This window comes from Mustela putorius, unplaced genomic scaffold (assembly GCF_011764305.1).
Source record: "Mustela putorius furo isolate JIRA1106 unplaced genomic scaffold, ASM1176430v1.1 tig00003834_pilon_pilon_pilon, whole genome shotgun sequence".
Taxonomy (NCBI): domain Eukaryota; kingdom Metazoa; phylum Chordata; class Mammalia; order Carnivora; family Mustelidae; genus Mustela; species Mustela putorius.
The window spans coordinates 103,626,401-103,646,813 of NW_025421987.1; the positions used below are offsets into that span (position 1 = coordinate 103,626,401).

General features: G+C 34.3%; 1 protein-coding gene across 8 annotated transcripts in view; it reads right to left on the bottom strand.

Annotated features, from left to right (window-relative positions):
• Positions 1–20,413, bottom strand: part of ARMC8 (armadillo repeat containing 8) — a 126,772-nt gene that overhangs the window by 55,716 nt on the left and 50,643 nt on the right. For all 8 annotated transcript variants that reach the window (XR_006609227.1, XR_006609226.1, XR_006609225.1 and 5 more), the window contains 6 exons: positions 18,737–18,817; positions 16,310–16,385; positions 16,123–16,213; positions 14,161–14,221; positions 11,639–11,839; positions 8,793–8,888 (listed from right to left, as the gene is read on the bottom strand). Coding sequence is in view for 4 of the 8 variants with exons in the window: in XM_013061433.2 (XP_012916887.1) it covers positions 8,793–8,888; positions 11,639–11,839; positions 14,161–14,221; positions 16,123–16,213; positions 16,310–16,385; positions 18,737–18,817 (606 nt within the window). In the remaining 4 variants the exon portion in view is untranslated. The remainder of the gene's footprint in view (positions 1–8,792; positions 8,889–11,638; positions 11,840–14,160; positions 14,222–16,122; positions 16,214–16,309; positions 16,386–18,736; positions 18,818–20,413) is intronic.

Here is a 20,413-nt window from a genome sequence, read left to right on the forward strand (position 1 = left end):
GCACTGCCCCAAGAACTGTGCAACACAATGGCTCTGTTCAATCCCTACTCCTCTATATACACAGCTGTGTATGCAACAGTCTTAATTATCCTATAGGTTGGCTGGCTGAATTTTCACGTCCAGACTTACACAATTGACTCATAAATACAAGCACAGCATCCACTATTTGCCAGGTAATGCTTCTATGGAGTTTATAAACATTGTTTGACAAGGGATAACTAAGAAGATACAAGGATTTCAAAATGTTGCTTTAAGTTTAAATCTATTCCATAAGGAAGCTATCTACAAAATAAAATGCTGTAACAGTACTTTGGTTATATCATTCATTCTGGATGCTTCTAGGACATTAGTTTATAATGTGATCACGTCTAGACAGTGCCCTTAGAAAAACATTTCCAACTGATATAGAACAGAGATATGAAGATTCTTCATTCTGTGGGTCAAAACTTCTGAAACAACTTATTTTAATATTTTAGAAGGAGGTGAGAATGCTTTCAAATACTCTTATTTTAGATGAGACTATTATATAAGATATATTATCTAAATATATAATGTAAATAATACATATTATACTATGACATACACTGATTATTATATAATGACTCTTCCAGATTCATTCAGAATAGGCTATTTTAATTACAGCCATATCTTAATCGTATGTGGCTGTACCGATCATGGCAAAACTGGCTTTCAATGTGGACAACACTTTATCACACATGAGGCTCTGGAATTATTATGTAGCAATTTAGTGTCTCATCTCCTTAACTACTTTAAATTGTGAGCTCCTAAAAGGTACACACCAGTGTTCTTTATTCCTGGACACACAGGAGGAGGTACATATTGTAAATGCCAGATGAATAAATGGGAATAATAAAAGCAACTCACTGCCTACTTTGTACCAAAAGCTATGTGAGAAAATAGACACGTTTTTCTCAATCTGATGCTTTGTAACCAGCTAATAAAAGCTATTAAGTTCTCTCAATTCACAGCATTTTCTTTTTCAACTACTTTGACTATTGCGTTCTCCTGTGAGTTTTCTTGCCATTTCATACCATAATTTGGCTCTAGTAATGGTATTTAACTTTACATGAGTAAAGTAACAGTTCACAGCATGGGCTTTGGAGTCAGAGACTGGGATAGAATGTAGGTGGTGTCACTTACTATCTGGGTGGCCTTGGTCAAATTGCTTATTTCCTGATCTGCAACAGCTATCTCAGAGGGTTATTTGAGGCTTAAAGGAGATGACGTGCTAATGCCTATCACCATGTCTAGCACATAGTAAATGCTCAATAAATGGTAGCAGTTATATTAAAATTAAATTTCCTAAACAGATTATCTGATATTTATATCTGAGTTATGTAATTGTTCTATGCCCCCATACCACATAACCCAATGCTTCATATGTCACAAAGGTTGAATAGACGTTTTCTTAATACACACACTGGACCTTTATTTTTCTCTTTGACATAGTGAAATATCTTATTCAGGCAACTTTGCTGACCATTACACAGAACATATAATGTTTCCTACCATAAACCAATGTATAGCTATTATCCAATTTGTCTGGGGTCCGTTATATGCCAAAATCATTCAAACCAGGGAATCACCATGTAGAAAAGTATCCAGTGACCATGACATATCATCAACACTTGATGATGCTTCTCTTTCAGGAAGTTAGACAATTGATCTTACCCTCCCCTAACTTTTGTGTGGCCCCATTTCTTTCTACAGTCCATTACAAAGAGGCAAACAGGAAACAGTTTTTCACCTAACTGGTTTATGATCATTTATATTTAGCTATGCATTATTAGCACAGGGTGGGCAAACTTATTTTAGGCTTTGTGGCATATGATTGTGTTGCCAACTACTCAGCCTGCCACTGAAGGGTAAAACAGCCACAGGCAACAAAGAAACAAATCAATATGGTTATATTCCATAGAATTTTATGAATATTTTATCAACTAGACTTCAATAAAGCTGACAAAAAGTAGAAAAAAAGTTTATGAATACAAATTTGAATTTATTTCTCAAATGTCAGGAAATATTCTTTTGATTTTTTCCCACCAACCATATAAAAATGCAAAAACCATTCTGAACTGTCAGGTTATAGATTATATTACATAGGTGTTAAGTACCTACAGGGTACAGTTTGCCAAGCCCTGTGCTAGCATTTATAATCATGGGAAAAAGTGTAAGAGCAATGGTCCTGGTTCATCACAAACTCAATTTTCTCAAGGTCTACTATTCCACAAATATTGTATCATTATAAACATTTCATTCATTTCCACACAGAACATTCTGAAAATTAATTTTAGTTCCAAAAATCTAATAAAGATCATATTTTAACCCATCTCATGGTTTTCATCTGTCTTAGATTGTAAACAACAAAATAACCAACTTGTACTTCACATTTTAAGAACAAGAATTATAATTAATGGTTTATGCAACTACAACAACACAAATAACATAATATTCAATTTTATGTCCCCACTTAATGAAACTCAAATAAAAATCCATTACTTGATTATATAAATACCTCTATTATGCATATAGCATTATCACTCCCAGGTTTGCTTCTTTCAGTATGTTGAAGGCCAAGGGTCTCAATACTGTGGGCAAGTGGCAAAACCTGGTACGGTCATGGTTAACTCTAAAATTACTTACCATTATGAAAGAATGTTGCAGAGTTCATTTAAAATTCTTTGGTAGATTAGCCTTAAGAAGATAACTAACAATTTAACCACAGATTAAGTCAAGGAATTCTGAATTCTGCATGAATTTGCTATTACTCAGTAGCAAAGCCAAGTCCTGAAGGGTGCCACTTCTGTGGTACCGTCGAAAACTTTCAACATGTTCGTTTCAGGCGTTTGTTTCAACATGCAGGCCAAGGCTCAGAAATAATTCCTTGCATCTGCCCAATTTCATGGCAGAGAAATTTACAGAATTTTGACACTGTGACTTTTAAATGACCATTTAAAATTACTGAACTTTGCAAAAATATTTAAAAATAGAAATTCACGGTATAATTACACTGTTACTCAGAAAACCAACTAGTAATAAAATCTACCTACAACCCATGATAAAAATGTTCAAAAGTGAAATGCTTAAGTTTTTTATAGCAGAAAAATATAAGGAAAAACTAATCTATGTTTATCAATATATTTTAAAATCTTGTAACTTTAAAAATACAGAAGAACTTGTATTTGTTAAAAATTTGAACATATATGTTTGAGATATGATTTTATACAAATGATGATGCTTTGGAGAAATGACATCTGAGGCAATCATGGACAGTAGTACTTAGGTAACCAAAATCAGGTAAAACTTGGACTCCTCAATTTTCTGAAGACATCTATTATTACCTACGATTTTACCAATTATTGATATATATTGTAATATTCAACTTAACTCCAAGAAAATATTATATTTGGTGCTTTGGATACCATACTACAGCGATGGCATCAAATAGTTTTGAAAACCAGTATTTTAAATATGTTTTAAAATGTAAGAGTAAAAAGACATCTTCTCCTTAATGAGAGATGAACTAAAGAAAGGGCCTATGCTTCTGAAGTACAAATATTCTTTTTACTAGAATGAATAATAGTTTTGGAAATTTATAGCATAAGCATCACTATCTTCATTGCAAACTTTTTAAAAATTTATGCTCCAATGCTGTTTAGGTTTTTCTAAGACACTTCAAAATATATATTTATTTTTACTCTTCCAATTAAGTCATTTAAGATATTCTAACAAATGCTTCCTTTTATTGAGCACTTACAGTCACCCTGCTAAATATTTTAAATACTTTAGATCTCATTCTCACAATGACCCTGCAGATATAACTTCCTTTGCTGGGAAAAAGAGGGTAGAAGACAAATTCTCCTTCTTTGTTTTCCTTTTTTTTCTTATTTTCTCTGCCTTAAAAAACAAAACAAACAAACAAAAACCCACTGTTCAGTTGGGAAAAGAAAAAAAATCTCACCCTTGGCTACTGTCTTTACATTTATCATGTAAAAAACATCTGAGACTGGATGATTTTTTTCCACCCCAAGGGAAAAAAACTTAAGAGTTCGTGTTTTCAATTCTTGAAAATATAAAAGGCATTTAGAAAACATTAAAAATAACAAAAATATTAAATTATTAATTTCTAACTTGATTCAAGGATAGCTATATTGATATCACCATGTTCATTTTAATTAGTTCCCAATAATTCTTTGAACCCCTAGCAAATTCTTACTGTTCATTTCTTACTTTTCTCTGACTTACTGAGATTTTATTATAAATGCTGAATTTTAAGGCTGTGTTTTACTGCTCTTGATCTCACCTCTGCTTTCCACTGGACAATGTTTCTACAATGTAGGAAGTTCAATCAATCAATGCACAATCAAATTACTAATCATAAAAAATCCGATATTCAGATAGTATTTTATACAGACATGTATAACTTGCAGAATAGGTTGATTTCTAAGAGGCTAATTCCTATAAACCAAATCATATCTTTATCCCTACAGGAAAAAAAACAAAAATTGGTCCAGATTCACAGTTGTGAATGCTATAAATATTTTTAAACTCATACATTTATACATCAAAAGAACCCCTAAGAAATAATAGTAAAAACCATTTCAAAATTAAACTACCATACCATAAAACATGTTCTCTTTGATCTATTATCAAAATGAAAAGACACACACTTAGAATTGTCTGCCTCTTGAAAAATGGGAGTTTCTTACATTTTCCCTATGCTAAATGTAGTGAATCCCCTTGACTATATGGTCAGATAGATTCCCTGTATTTTAAGGCCCATCTCTTTACAAACCTGTGTAACTACTAATAAAGTTATGTTAAGTTCTCAATGCAAAAACACCCATGTATAATTGGATTAAGGGTGCTTAATGCAATTTTACAATATGGTTCACTCATCCATTTGTCCATTCATTCATCCATTCTTCAAATATGTATTAGTGCCAACTATGCACCTGGCAATGTTGTAGATGCTGGGAATACAGTGATAAACAAAACATAAAAAATCCCTGCCCTCAATAGAGCTTACATTCTAGTTCCTCAAAATGGATCTACAGCTAAAATATAAGCATTCAAAATGCAAGAGGAAAACTTTCTGTAAGGCTCCATCAGTCAGATATCTCAAAGAAGCAAAGGCTACCATAGTACTACACTTAACATTTGTAATGTGCCTTACTTTTACCAAAAATAAAAATCACACCATGTTAAGTTTATTAACTTCCTTGAATTTTAATTTATATTTACTACTTCGAGTTTTCCTCAATTTACACTTTCTCTTTCTGATAAATTCTACTAGTTCCTTGAAGAGCGTAAAAGTCAAACAATCCTTTCAAATTTCCAACCTAATTGATGATCAACAGGTATTTATCAAGTGATGGTCTTCTTAAGAGCCATTTTTTATTATAAAGGACTTGGCTTCACAATTATAGGACTGTTTGCCACTGCTGCCTCTGAAGGACTTAACCACTGACTGGAGTTTTGACTGGGAATGGCAGTATTTGAAGTAATCTTAAGTATCTTAACTTCTTTCTTTTGTTGCTGTCCCAATAACCTAACATATGCTTCTTAGTCAGCATTAACATGTGGTTAAGACCATCATTAGAAACTAGACTTTGCCCATGGCAGATATTACAGCTAATCTTTACCTGGCATTGCTGCCAGTACACTTAATGTGCCCTGGACCCTTCTTCCACTGAGTAGCTCTCAATTGCTGCCTCTGCCCTTGCTTTCTCCAACCAGAATCTTTCCATTATTCTAAGTTGAGTATGGCCAGACCACACCTGTTGTCAAGCTCAGTGGTTCTTCATCTTTCTTTGGGCTTCTCCCTCCTTATGTCACAGCCAAGAGTAGTATTGCCCACTTCCAACTGCAGATTTTTCCACCCTCCTTCACTTTCTAATAGGGCACTGTGGGAAACTGGGAAATTTGTAAGTATACCACAGAGTGATAAAGGATGCAAAGTCAGGAATCCCAATACCAACTTTGCTCTGCACAGAAGGATACTAAAAGATTCAAGCATATTAAAGGAAATGCCACTCTGTATATGGTTTCTGCATTTTCATTTCTATATTTATTCAACAAATATTTATTGAGTGCTTATTAAGTTCCAAGGACTGTTATACAGATGGTTTCTTTTAATGGGAATACACTATCACCACTCCAACGCAGGAGTGGTAAATTTCTGATCTACAGGTCATGTTCAGTCCTTAGCTTCATTTTTTCCAGCCCAGAGAGAATGATCAAGAAACAAAATCATGACAGGACTTTAGAAGTCTTCAGAAGCAAGAAGACAGACTAAATCTATGATGAGAGAAGGCCTGTATCTTTTCCCTTTATTACTGTGTACCCGTCTCTACCTCTTTACTCTGGTTTTCTCTTCTTCATTTTGCCTCATTTCTTTAACTGGCCATTTTAGGGTAATGGGATATATAGATTATCTCCTGTATTTAATGAATTGCATTCTCATTTTTCATTTAAAAGGCAGACCAATTTAACATTTCATATTTTTATCCTAAACAAAAAGGCTTTTCCCTTTTGTTTGGAGGAATGGGGAGGTCTACAGCCCTTGAAATTTCTTTCACAGAGTCTCCACTCATTAATTCAAGTAAACTGAAATTCCATCTCAACAAGCATAAATATTGCATTAAAAAATAAAACAATAATAAACATTGTCTTCAAGAATCTACACAAAAAGGGAATACAATCAAAGTTTATAAGGCATAAGTATAAAAGGTAATTAAATATTTCATGGAGAAAGTAAGTAAAAAATCTATCCAGATAATTATTTTGACAAAGAAATGGAAAAGAAATAAATGCATTCAAAGGAAGAGTTATCACTTTACCATTTTTTATACACTGAAAATAAAGATTCCCCACTCCTAAGAACCATTTTCATGCAGTTTTTATCACAAAATTATTTTATATTTTTCATTTTACAATTTCTCTCTTCAGTAGTTGCTATAAACTGTAAATTATTCAAACACTTAATTTCCCAGATTAAATATCTTCCTAAAAACTCTATAAATCCCCATTACATAAGAATGTCACAGTATCTTTTCTTTACCACACAAAAAACTATAATAATTATAACTTGTTCTTTATTTGTCATCTTTCTACAGAAGTTATCAGGATTAAGCCTTACCAGTAAATTATACACATTATGAATACAAGTTTTAATACTGATCAGACTATTAACGTTGCAAGTATTTCTAGAACATGATATCACAAATTAAGTCATTAATTCCAAAACAACAGTTTATTAACAAAAAAGTACAAAGAAGTACAAATGGACATCCTATTTCCCCCCATTATGGTCCATCTATCTATCTCCCTTTCAGTCCATGGCACAGCCTTCTTGAGCTAAAAGAATAGGTAAAATACTTCTCTTCCCAATGGGCCTAATAACCATCTAAAACCAAATCATTATGTATTTAAGTTATACAGTCCATGTCAATTTTTTAAAAAATGTTTTATCTATATAAGTTGCTATAAAAGCCTCTTCCCCTGCAATATACCATGTACCTAAGCTGAATGAAACATATCAATATCAACATCCAGAAATCATGCTTACACACAGGGAATATCAGATCATTAGTATATTTGCCTTGAAATAACAGATTACAAATGAAAGAAGTGTCAAAAAGGATTTTCATAGATATTTACTAAACACTTCAAGTCAGAAACATCTTGTTAACTGAACGAAATTGAGATACATGGAAAGCATTCAGTTTAGTCGTGTTTTTTGCACTGATTTATAAATAAAAGCTACTCACATATCTAATCTCTCTGGTATTATTTCAATTTTCTTCAATAATGGTTCCTTTCCAATTTATTTCAAATAAACCTACAGTTTTCCCTATTTCTCTCTATACAAGCCCAAAGTACTTCTCTGAATCATGGTAAATTCCCAATACTTTTTGATTTTCCTCACAGGGCTTTAGATGGGAGTATAATAAATCACCATGTTTCAGTAAATAATGCCCTCTTTCTGCTATAATTCATCAAGAGAGATTATGTGGATCAATTTACTGATGTTCCTAAAAGCCATGTATAAAATTTATTAGATGATGTATTTTTTTTTGAGTGGTAAGCTCCAGCCTTTTGGTTTGTGGAGGCAGCCAGGTCAGAGCTTATCACCTTCCTTTAGTCCCTGCTTAGAACTACTCTATAAAGAACACGAGTTCAGTGTTAGACTAGGCTGTAGTAACATAAGGTGCTAGACCAGTGACACATTTTTTTGGGAACTGGAAAATTCAGATGACCACTCACTAAACATAAAATCATTATTCCACAAAGATTTTATTCACATCAAACTTGCACAGCAGCAAAAAAAAAATCAAAACATAACTAAGCCACATATCAAAGAACAATATACAATAAAGATTTGAATTTCTCAATGGCATTGGAAAGTTTTTCCATAAATAACATTTACAATTCTAGTGTTAGATCTTTCAAGGTGTCTAAAGCTTCACAGTGCTAGAATTGATTTTTATCAGAACACATGCAAAAATGTGCAACATAATAATTCATATTAATGACAGAAAAAAGCACACCAGTTATTTGTCATTCCAGCACGGCCATGCCACTCTATGTTCTAAAAACAAACAACCCCCAAATCCGGGTCCCATTCATTCTTCAATTATGCCTTTAGTCACTCTGCTTTATTATATTCAAACAGTCACTGTTAGTGCTCTTCACCACGACTTTCAGGTTGACGTCACTCCCTGCCTGCTGGCTGTCAGGACTGGGGGACGCCCCTCTCCCAGACTCACCTTCTTCCGGATGTCTTCATCGTTTGCTCCTAGAGAGGCATAGAGCTTGAATGCAGCCTGGCGGAGTTCATGAGCATGTTTTAAGTCATGATCAAGCTATGGAAGGGGAAAAAAGGTATATTGCAGCTCAGTCCACAAACCTAATTTTCAATAAAACTGAGTAGAAATAAAAATTTTTGAAAAAAATAACTGAACTATTAAGATATTAATGCTCTCATTGACTTCTTGATTACTTCTGGGTTCTGTTCATGTATGACTAAGACCTTGCTGCGTTTGTGTCAGCATGACCTGGAATGCGTGCAGTCTGCTTCTATCTAAGAGTGAACACCGTAACACTTGACACTGGTATATGAAAAGTCTTTGTGAACCTCTGACCCTTAAAAATGTAGTGCTCCCAGATGGTAGCTTTAGTGGCACTGATGCTTGCTTATACCAGCTCTTTGAAAGCACTCAAAAACTAGGCACTCGGGCTTTTTTAGCCCCCAGACTACAGCTGATAATGTGAGTACTGCTGCAACCAGGTTTCTAGGAGATTTTCTTAAACACTAAGAGCAGTGCTAGCCCAATTTCAGGATTTAACAAGATTTTAGAAAGAGGAAAACCTTTGTGAAAATCCTTAATAAATAATACACTATGGTAGTCATTACTATGTTATCTATTATAATTATCTGAGATTTATGTTCAGAGATTTTTTTGATAAGTTTAAGGTTATTCACTGGTACGAAACAATTAATACTATTTTTCTACATGCATAACTGCTAGGTTATCAGTTCTTCTGTACAACTGATTTATCATTAAACTACCACAAAAATGAAATAGAAGCATGTTCTCATGACACTTTCAATGACTAAATACAAATCAGTAAATATATAAGGCACATCAATAATGTAATTTATAACTAATTCATCCAAATGACTACAACTCCAAATGAGTTGCCTTGAAAAGGTTCATCTTTATGCAATGATATAAGTATTGTGTATAACCTTCTGAGATCTTATTTTGAAACTTCTTAAAGAACAAAGTGGCATATTAGGTAGAAAACCCTGAATTCATCAGTTAAGAGTTTTATTAAATTGTCACTGACTGTGGTATATGAAGATGGGGAAATAAATTTAGCTGGGTAACATTATTTAGGGTAACAAATAACAACAGCAGGGGTGCTTGGGTGGCTCAGTTGTTAAGTGTCTGTCTTCAGCTCAAGTTGTGATCTCATGTCTGACTCCCTGTTCAGTGGGGGGTTCGCTTCTCCTCTCCTTCTGTCCCTTCCCCCCACTCGTGCTCTCTTTCCCTCTCTCTCTCAAATAATGTAATTTAAAAAACAAACAGACAAAAAACAAAAAAAAAGCCAAGTAACAACAATAGTAGTTTCAAAATTTTGACACATTTATTAACGTGTAAGAATTTCTCACTATGGGTCTAGTATCTATATTTTTATGGTCAGAAACCACTATAGAAGCCATCATCAAAATTAAAGATGACAAACATATTCAAGGTTTGGTATAAAAGATCATTTAAAAAATTATTACTATTCTAGTTTTACTGTGAGGGAAATAAAATGGAAAAACCCTAACAGAGGGATAATGTTCTATATACTGATTAAATGATTTATACAGGTATAGGGTACAAGTTCTTACAACTATGTTTCCTCACTCTCCTGTCCATCCAAGTGTTCCATTTGCCTTGCTAGGATGGTCAACTAAAGAGGTTCATGAGGTCACTCTTAGGACTTGCTCATGTATCTTTGTACCAGTGAGATACTGTGTCCATGTGAGCAAGTGGCCAGAGGGAAAACAGACAAGGTAGCTGGCTCAAAGTCACCCATCACCTATACTGGAAGAACAATACTGTACACTGAAGGAACAGCAGGCACTAATTTTAATTCATAGAGGGCAGGGTACATTATTAATACCATTAACACAGAAGGTTACTTTGGGCCCGTTCTAGAAGAAAAAGATAAACCCTTAAGAGTTCATTGTTTTCAGTGTTAAATGCCAAATGAACAGTTGCCTGTCAAATGAAGTTTTAGGAAACTCAAGGGCATGGGAGAGGTCAAGAGAAAAGTAAAAAAAATTACCATTGGGATGACTGGCATCAAAAATAGTCATAATCATGAAACAATACTGGTTACTAATTAGGAGGCAATGCTCTCTCTACTATGACCTCCTTAAATAAACTTTCTTTAACTGAATATTGTTCTCTTATACTTAAAGAAATGGATATGACAAACAAGCTGAGAAGAACAAAGTCGAAAGAAATACCTAACTATTCTACGGAACTTACAGCTTGAGAAAAACTGAGAAAAGCACAGTCTGGTTCTTGATGGTTGCAAACTAGAGGTTAAACAGTGCTTTAGTTGACACTAGCAGACCCAAAGCACAGTATAAAACTGAAGGAAAGATGACAAAAGTTAGAAAAGATAGCAAAAGAGAAAGTGGTGGAAAAGTTAAAATAAGGCCACTCATATCACCTGTCACAGATAATTACCCTTGATGTAAAGAACAAGAATATAACAAGAGAGATGATCCTGGGAACCTCAACAGAGTAAAATGATGTTGATATAATATCAATACCCAGTTTTGACACCCCACTATTTTAGGGTTTTAGTTGAGAATTAGGGATGTAATTTTCTTCCTTCCTGATTACCTGCTTAGTGACTAATTTCTGATGAACACATGAGATAAACTGGATTCAAAAACCCATAGCACCATCTATGTTATCAAAGGGAGAAGATTTTCTTCATTTAAAAGGGTTTTGAACTGTAATTATCAATTGGTTCAAAGTTGTGAGCAGTAAGAAAATCTTAAAAATCCCTTGCTTCAGCTGCTGAAAAGAAAAACAGAACATACCCTTTTAATATCAGTGATGGCACTCACTGAGCTGGGATACTTGAAATAATCAGCAAGCATGGCAATGAGGTGATCAGTTATGCTAGCGATTCTCTGTAGTTCCACATCTGGTTCAATCAGATAGGCGAGTGTCTCAGCTCCTTCAACTCTCTCCTCTAGCAACCTCTCCTTACTGCACATTCGAACCAAACAAGGCAGTGTCTGGAAGGTAGTGAAATTAATTATTTGCTTTGTGGTAAAGGCAAAAGCTTGATGGAGAGCATATAGTGACTGAATCAATGCAATGGTTTTTATTGGCAATCATGTTACTGATCAAATGTTTGAATAAACATTCAGAGAATGAAAGGCTTGTTGGAATGTAAAAACAAAGTTCAGTGTATATTAATCATTTGTGCTGTTATACTACACCCTAATCATACAATCAAAGCACATTAATGCAAACTCTGATCAGGCTTTGTGACAGATAAAACTGAAACTTTATTCCACAACCTTATAAAAGACATTTATGAATCCCTGATAAAACATGTCTGAGGTTTCTGTCCCATCCATATATTTATTTATTTAAAAGACATCTAGCAAAGATGCCAGTTAGCTCAGGTGGTTAGAGAGCTGATAAAAGACATCCAGCAGTTTAATCAGGAAAAATTCTGCCGCAGATAAAGTATGCTATCTTTTCTTTAGTGAATAGTATGACTGGGGTGACTTTTATTTTGGGGGTATGATCAATACCTATAGGTGCAAAACTGAAATACAGCTTTAAAAATTCAGGGATCTTATCATTACTGATTCCATGAGTTTTCCTATAATGCTGATGAAATGCATCAATCGTTCCTAGGTTTTCTAAATCAATCCCTAGAATGACTATACCTGCTAGTCCAATCTTACTTCTGCGGTCCTTCAAAAATCCTGGTGCTTGTTTTGTTAACTCAGCTACATTAGGTCCTCAATAAAAAAATTCTAAGTATTTACTATTTCTAAGGCTGATGAGCACATTTTAAACACCACCACAAAGGTGGAGATTGAAATGTTGTAATTATAGGAAGCCTTCCTCAATTACTGTCTGTGCTATGCTCTTTTCTAAGTTCCTATTATATCTTTACCATAGAGTTTAGCACTTCATTTTTCACTACTGATAATCCTATCAGGCTAGTGCAGGCTTTATAATACAACCCTAGGCTTCCAAGAGGAAAGTCTTATTATTTTTTTTTGAACAGTTACTAATATTTATTAATACCATAAATTCATGGATTATTGAATTTAACACTCACAACTACTACATGAAGAAGATGCTATTAACCTAGTTTTACAAATAAGGGAGAAGAGAAGGGGTAGAACAGTTGAGCAAATAAACTAAGGTTACCTGCATGGAAGCCCTTAGAACTCTACACAATGTTGCTAACTTAGTGGGTCCTCAGTTCTAATTAAGTGACTTGCTTCACCAAAGACTAAAGCAAACATTAGTATTACTGCTCTTTTATCCTTGGGTTCACTCTGTACACTGATAATGAGCATAAAATCGCAATCATAAAATGAAACATAACCAATTTATTTACACTTAATTTTGTTCTTTGTAGCTAATAAGATGTTTAATATATTTAATATATTGTTATTTTTAAAATGACCCTGTGGGATAGATGAGCAATTTTCACGAAGCACCAAAAGAGTAAGGGAGGTACCCAAGGTTACCCAAGCCAGTCAGTGGTGGAATGCTGAAACCAGAATCCAAGACTTGTAACTTCTAGGGCCAGTCTCTTACTTGGGTTTTTCTGAGTTCTAGTTGCTTTTGACATCTCACAATGATGTTGGTTTTCATGTACTATTTACTTTTTCTTTTTTCATTATGTCTTTTGATTATCTGTCAGGAGGGTGATATAAAGTCTTTGTCTACAGAGCTAATGAACTGCTTTCCTATAAAATTACACTGCAAACTTGATGAAAATCAAGGATTAAAATATGTTTTCTATTTCACCTGAATTTTATGTATTTTTACAACTTCTAGATCCTCCTAATTTCCGTAAAGATGAAAAAGGTGTGACAAGGAAAAGAACTATTTCACTTTGCCTCTCAAAACACATCTAAAGGGAGGGAGACAAACCATAAGTGACTCTTAATCTCACAAAACAAACTGAGGGTTGCTGGGGGGAGAGGGGTTGGGAGAAGCGGGGTGGGGTTATGGACATTGGGGAGAGTATGTGCTTTGGTGAGTGCTGTGAAGTGTGTAAACCTGGCGATTCACAGACCCGTACCCCTGGGATAAAAATATATTGTATGTTTATAAAAAATTAAAAATTAAAAAAATAAACAAAAAAAAACACATCTAAAAGCAATTTTTTAAAACTACATGGTATGCCATTAAAAAGAAAAGCATGCTGTTTTAATATTATTTTATGCTATGCACATATACCATAGTTACATAAAAAAGAAATAGGAGGAAAAAAAGAAATGGGAATGTCAATATTTATATTCAACACTTACGAGCGGGGGAACTTTTGCATGTGTTTAGAAAGAATTAATTAGCTCACCTTTAATACAATACAGTTGTCATCTGTCCGAATTGCTCCAGCTCTACACATATAAGTTAAACTGGAATAAGATGGCAGAAAGTAAGTTTTTGCTTGTGTTTTAAAGCTTTAAAAGAAAAATTCCTTGCCTTTAGGATTTTATGGAGAAAAAAAGACAGCTACTCTTATTTATCTTAAGGAAGAAGGTTTTCAGATTACCTCATATGCGGTTTCACCAATTTAACACTCAAAACCAACTAACTGATATATAAAGATAGTAAGTCAGGTATTTTTCAAAAACATATACAAAATTGTTTTAAAAGTAAAGGCTTGGGGCGCCTGGGTGGCTCAGTTGTTAAGTGTCTGCCTTCGGGTCAGGTCATGATCCTAAGGTTCTGGGATCGAGCCCTGCGTCGGACTCCCTGCTTGGCGGGAGGTCTGCTTCTTCTCCCACTCTCCCTGATTGTGCTCCTTCTCCCACTCCCCCGATTGTGTTCCCTCTCTTGCTGTCTCTGTCTCTGTCAAATAAATAAATAAAATCTTTAAAAAAAAATAAAGGCTTAATGAGCAGATAAAACTTTGAAGCTATATACCAGGCACAGTGGAGTTCCCTATACTTTAAAAATTTTTATTTTTTATTTTTTATTATGTTAGTCACCATATAGTATGTCATTAGTTTTTGATGCCTTATACTTTCTTCTATAATTTTCATGTGAGAAAATTTCCATAATAAAAAGGGGGGGAAAAGTTAAAAATAAAATATAAAGTTCATAAAGTGTCTAAGATTAAATTAAGCTAAGCTGGGATATTCTAACTCCAACACCAGTAGTACAAGAATCACAAAAGAAGCATTTAACTCTTAGTGGTAGCCATAAGAAATTAATAACTCTTCAGAGTTTTCCAGCAATGGCTTTGACAACTGGTCAATGATTTGGCTCTATTAAAAAACAATCTGCCTTCACAATGATACCTGTCTTTGAAAAAGAAAACTACTCAGTACTCCCTAAACAGGTACTGAACACTTCAGAAACTTAAATTAATGAATTTCCTTCTTGGATTAGATTCCTTCAGTAAGCTGGGGAGAGGGAGCTAAAACACTCCATATTCTGGCTTCTATAGAAAGCTATAAAAAAATCAATAAAATTTACTTAGACTGTACAGGATTGAATTGTTTATAGCTGTTATCATCTTAAGACTTGTTACCACATTTTTTTAAACCAGTCCCATGAGAGCATTTATCTTACAACAAAAAGGTTTTTGAAGACAAAAAGCAAACAAGCATATAAATAATACACTAAAAACAAAGCAATTCATTGTGCAAGAGTAATTCCCTGAAAATTCCTCATCCTTGTCTAAAATACTAGACAGCCACAAATTCTTGAATACTGGAACAATTAATTTAGCAAAGAATCTTACAGAGCAGGTGCTCAACCTATCTACTAAATGTGCTCATAATTACTGAATTGACATATATTGAATGCTTATATGTGCCAGGACTTGTACTAATAAGAACTTAACTATCTTATAAACTGTCGCATCTCTATGAGAATTTTATGTCTTGTTTTTCTAAAGATGAGAAAGCCATATTTTCTGAAATCATGCCTTGGTTATCAACTTCAACTAATTCTCACTCTATATTTTCCTATATTTATAGTTTCCTAATTCTTAGCATAAATTTGTTAGTTAAATCTAATTCTATATCATTTCAACTGAAATATAAGGAGAGTATGTTGAGAATGTAATAAAATAATTTTCTGTGGTAAGTCTTAGCTGTTACATGAGTGTTGCTGCTCTGCATGCCACTAGTAGTATGCTGAGTAAAAAATTCATACCCATTTAAGAAAACATGAGACAACCTCATGACTTGCAAATCCCCAAATCCCAAAATAAGATGGGGATTGGAGGAGCTAATTGGGCTGTCCAAAAACACTCTAATATATTGATAAAGCACTATTATTCTTCACACATTGTCTTGACTTTTACCATTTTGCTGATGTCAGCTGCATCTCAATAGGCTTATCCCTCTGTAACATCTTCACAAATATTTGTGGTAACAATTCTCCATCAACCAAAACTAAAAATGAAACAAACGACAAGAATTAAGGAATTCTTTAAATCTACAAAGTTTATAAATCAAATCAAGTAGGTACCACTGAAAGTTTCAGCCTACCATTTACCAGAGTCATCGATACCTGGGGGTTTTCAAAAGCTAAAACTGAGAAGCATTTCAGTGCTTGCATTCGAACCTGTAATAATAAACAAACAAACAAAAAATGCATTGATCTTGATCTTGCAAATAACGAACTTTAATGTCAAAGAATCTAAACTCTTCTGAAGAAATAACTGTTTAAATCTGCTTAAAATATTAAAAGAAGGCCTCAAGGGAATAAAAATAACACCTGAATATCTGGAGTACAGTAAGTTAAACTTAATTATAAAGAGTTAAAATTAACTGTGAAGTAATAGAAAAGAAAAAACAGGAAAAAACAGCAACTAAAATTTAATCAGATAAATTCCTAATCAAATTAAAAAGAACAATGTACAAAACATAATATTGGTAAGCCAGAGAGAGCTTAATAACACTTAATTACCAACTGCCTTTCAAGTGGGACATTTCTGCTCCCCAAACTACAAACCAGAGAACTGAAGACAAAAAAAAGGAAAAAAGCAAAAAAATAGTGTAGTCTTATAGTAGTGTCTAGGAGGGGTTGTGGCAAAGAGAACAGAAGGAAACAAAGTTACAGTAAAAATCTGGAAAGGACTAAACTAACAACTTTTATTTTACTTTCTAAAGATTTATTTATTTATTTGAGAAAGAGAGAGGATGGAGGGACAGAAAGCCCCAAGCAGACCCGATGCTGACCGCAGACCTGACAGAGGGCTTGATCCCATGACCCTGAAACTACAAACAGAGCTGAAACCAAGAGTCTGATGCTTTAACCAACTGTGCCAACCAGGAACCCCCTAATTAAACTTTTAAAGCACTGGATGTTATTCACAAATAATGAATCATTGGACATTATACCAAAAGCTAATCATGTTTCATAAGTTGGCTAACTGAATTTAAATAAACAACAACAACAAAAACATTTATAAATTGTGTTACATTCCTCAAAACTAGTTTTTTGGTCTGTGACCATAAGATGGGGTCAAACCCTTGACTACATACAATATACTTTACAACCCGCAGGAGCTTCTTTGAGAACAGTTATTTTTCATTCTTTCTGTTTAGTTCTCACCAGACTATCTAATCCTCACTTCCAAGCCTGAGTCTACAATATGATGTTCTTATGCGGGAACTAGAGATTGGTAGGATAGGTAGCTCAAAGTGTGAATTACTTCTGTCCGTCATCTCAGCAATGATCAGCAGCACAGCATGTGTACACCTAAAATATGGGAGCTAAAACTGCCAATGATACTCTGACAATGGAGCAAACCTTGGCTAAAGAATAATGTTACCAAAACCTTTTTCCTTTCACAATGTGTAACCTATTATAGTAGATAAGGAAGCTTGGTGCAGAAAAGAAAAGAAAAAAGGAGGGAGAACTGAGGGAATTTATGAAGCTAGAGGATGGAGAAGAGGAGAAACAGTAAATAGCCACCCCAGCAATTGTTTCTTGATGTGCCAATGCTGACTGGTTTCAGCCTCCATGTGGCACGGGGTAGAGGAAGCAGCTTTCAGTATATATTTCCTTCCCCCCTCCCTGTGGCTAATTCCAAGCTGACTCCATTCCCCATTCCTGTCCTTGTGAGTGCTTCACCAAGATCAAACTTTGGGTGTCTAAAGTAGGAAAACATAGATATTAGCAGGCTGCAATACAGAGCAGATTAGAATCAGTGCACGAGGACAAACAACAAAAATGAGTACTTCTCTCAATGCTCTGTGTCAAAGTCCTGGCATACCAACTCTAATGTGACACAGTAAAGACAATCTGCTATAAGTTGCTAGTTGGACAACAATGAAATAACCAAATTTTTAACTTCATACTTAATAATGTATCATGATGTTTTCTTATACATAAAAGACAATGAAGGAAATTTAATTAACAAGTCTGAAAACCTCTGACTTTTTAACTCAAAATACAAAACAGAACACATTTAAAAAAAAATTACAGCATCAGACAAAAATCCAACTTTTTATGAGACTTCACATTTTGAAATACCTAACACATTTTAAATGTTGATGTGTATGTAGGTATGTGTTCTAAATCTGAGTCACTGTGGCTAAGTCAGGTCTCAAATATGAAATCAAAGTATTTCCTGATATAGCAAGCCAGTGTTCCTATATACTTCAAGGAACCTCCTCCTCATGAGCAGCTTTGGCACTGACATCAGAGCAGAAGAGACTGTTAAAATCAATAGCAAATCAAACCACAACAATATTCTGAAAGAAAAAAAAAATGGAAAGGCAAGGTAGCTTTTAAAATTCTTTAAAGAGGATTATATAGGTAAAACAATGCCCCACTTTATTAATAAAATGTTATTCTTGATCACAATATCTATCAAAGCAGTAAGATATGTGGGCCTCCATCTAGATCAAGACTCTAGGAACCCAAAACAACATAGAAGAATCTGGCCATAATTTTTAACATCTTACTTTGTAAGATACTGAGGTTAGTAGGTGAGCAATATTCTGAACTGCACCATGGTTAAATAAAATTGTTTGATGATCTGGACCCTGTAAGAAAAGAGAACATAACATTAAGAAGAGTAATGACTGATTCCAACAAAACATTTATTTAAGTGTAGGAAGTTCATTTACTACAAATTCTCACCTACACTTCTCTTGCATAAATCCATCCTAATAAAGCAAGGCAGACAAAGCGTTGCCATTTCTTATGTCACCCCAGTTCTGTAGAACTACTGCTTCCTTACCTTCCCCCCAAGGAATGAAAGGGACACAGAAGCTATCCTGGCACAGGCCCTTTGTAGTTCTTAAATAACACACCATCACAGCAACAGAACCACTGCGAATTCTGCATTTCATGTACACAACTCTACACTATGCTGCTAGAGAGAACAGCAGTCATTCTTACAACTTTAGACTGATGAACTAGTCAGAGGAACCCTAAAACTAATTAAGTGCAAGAACTGGATCAGAGCTTAACCTACCATCAGGGAAGTCTGAATTATGGATGGTGGAAAACACAACACTCCATACATAGAAGTGAATATGGTTTGGTTTCTGTTTCTATCTCGTTTCTCTTCTTAAGTTATCATTTCTGAGAGTAGGAAGGTAAAGAAATGGGAAAATTCAGGATTTTATTTTTCATCAGCTGTCTTCTACTAAGCAATTTATTGAAATCTTCAAAGTGACAGAAGCTAAAGGTTAATGCAAGGCTTTGAAATTGCCACAGTTTGTATATACTGATTTTTTTTAAAAAAGTTCTTCAATATTTAAGTAATCTCTATAACACATGGTGGGGCTTGAACTTATAGCTCTGAGACCAAGAGTCGAATGCTCACCAACTGGGCTAGCCATATGCCCCTCCTAACACACTGATTTTATGTACCACCCACCCATTCAAATAATGAAGTGACAGCAAGGACAGGGATGCTATTTTATGCTTATCATTATTCAGAAGAGAAAAACACAGCACTGAAAGTCAGCTACCTATCTGGGTTCACCAAAGAAAACCAGCTGCTAGTCTAGGAAAAAAAAAACTCTCAAATCAATTTTTCCAAGGCACTATTCAGCTAAGTAACAATGATCTTGAAGATGCCTCATTCTTTTCTGGATAAAAGTGGGGAGATCAGTATTCATAGTCCTGAATCACAAAACAGCCATATTCTATTTTATAGGTAGTAATTCCCCGAACATTTTATATACCATTAAAAGGCTCCTTTAAAAAACAAAAACACTTCAGCAATTTCTCTAACTAACTTCTAGTTTCTGATTTTTGATGCAAAATATTCCATACTCTACTCAGGCAACCCCCATTACATATATTAGGTAGATTCTAATGTTTCACTATTAAAAACAATGTTTTGTTGAACATTATTAAGAGTGGAAACTCTTAAAAGAGTATAAGGATAAATTCCTTGCATACCCCGCTTGGTATATGTATACTAACATATCCATCCAGAATAATGCAGGCTTGCTTTTAGAACAACTAAAGATACTGACATTCTCAAGGCACAGGATGGAAGTATGCTCTTTATCTTCCTACCTCATCTTCATCCATGCTTCTGCAATTACAATTACAGGTACTAATTATTGGTATTTGCTATGAGTTGGGCACTGCTCTAAATGCTTTACTTGAATTGTCTCATT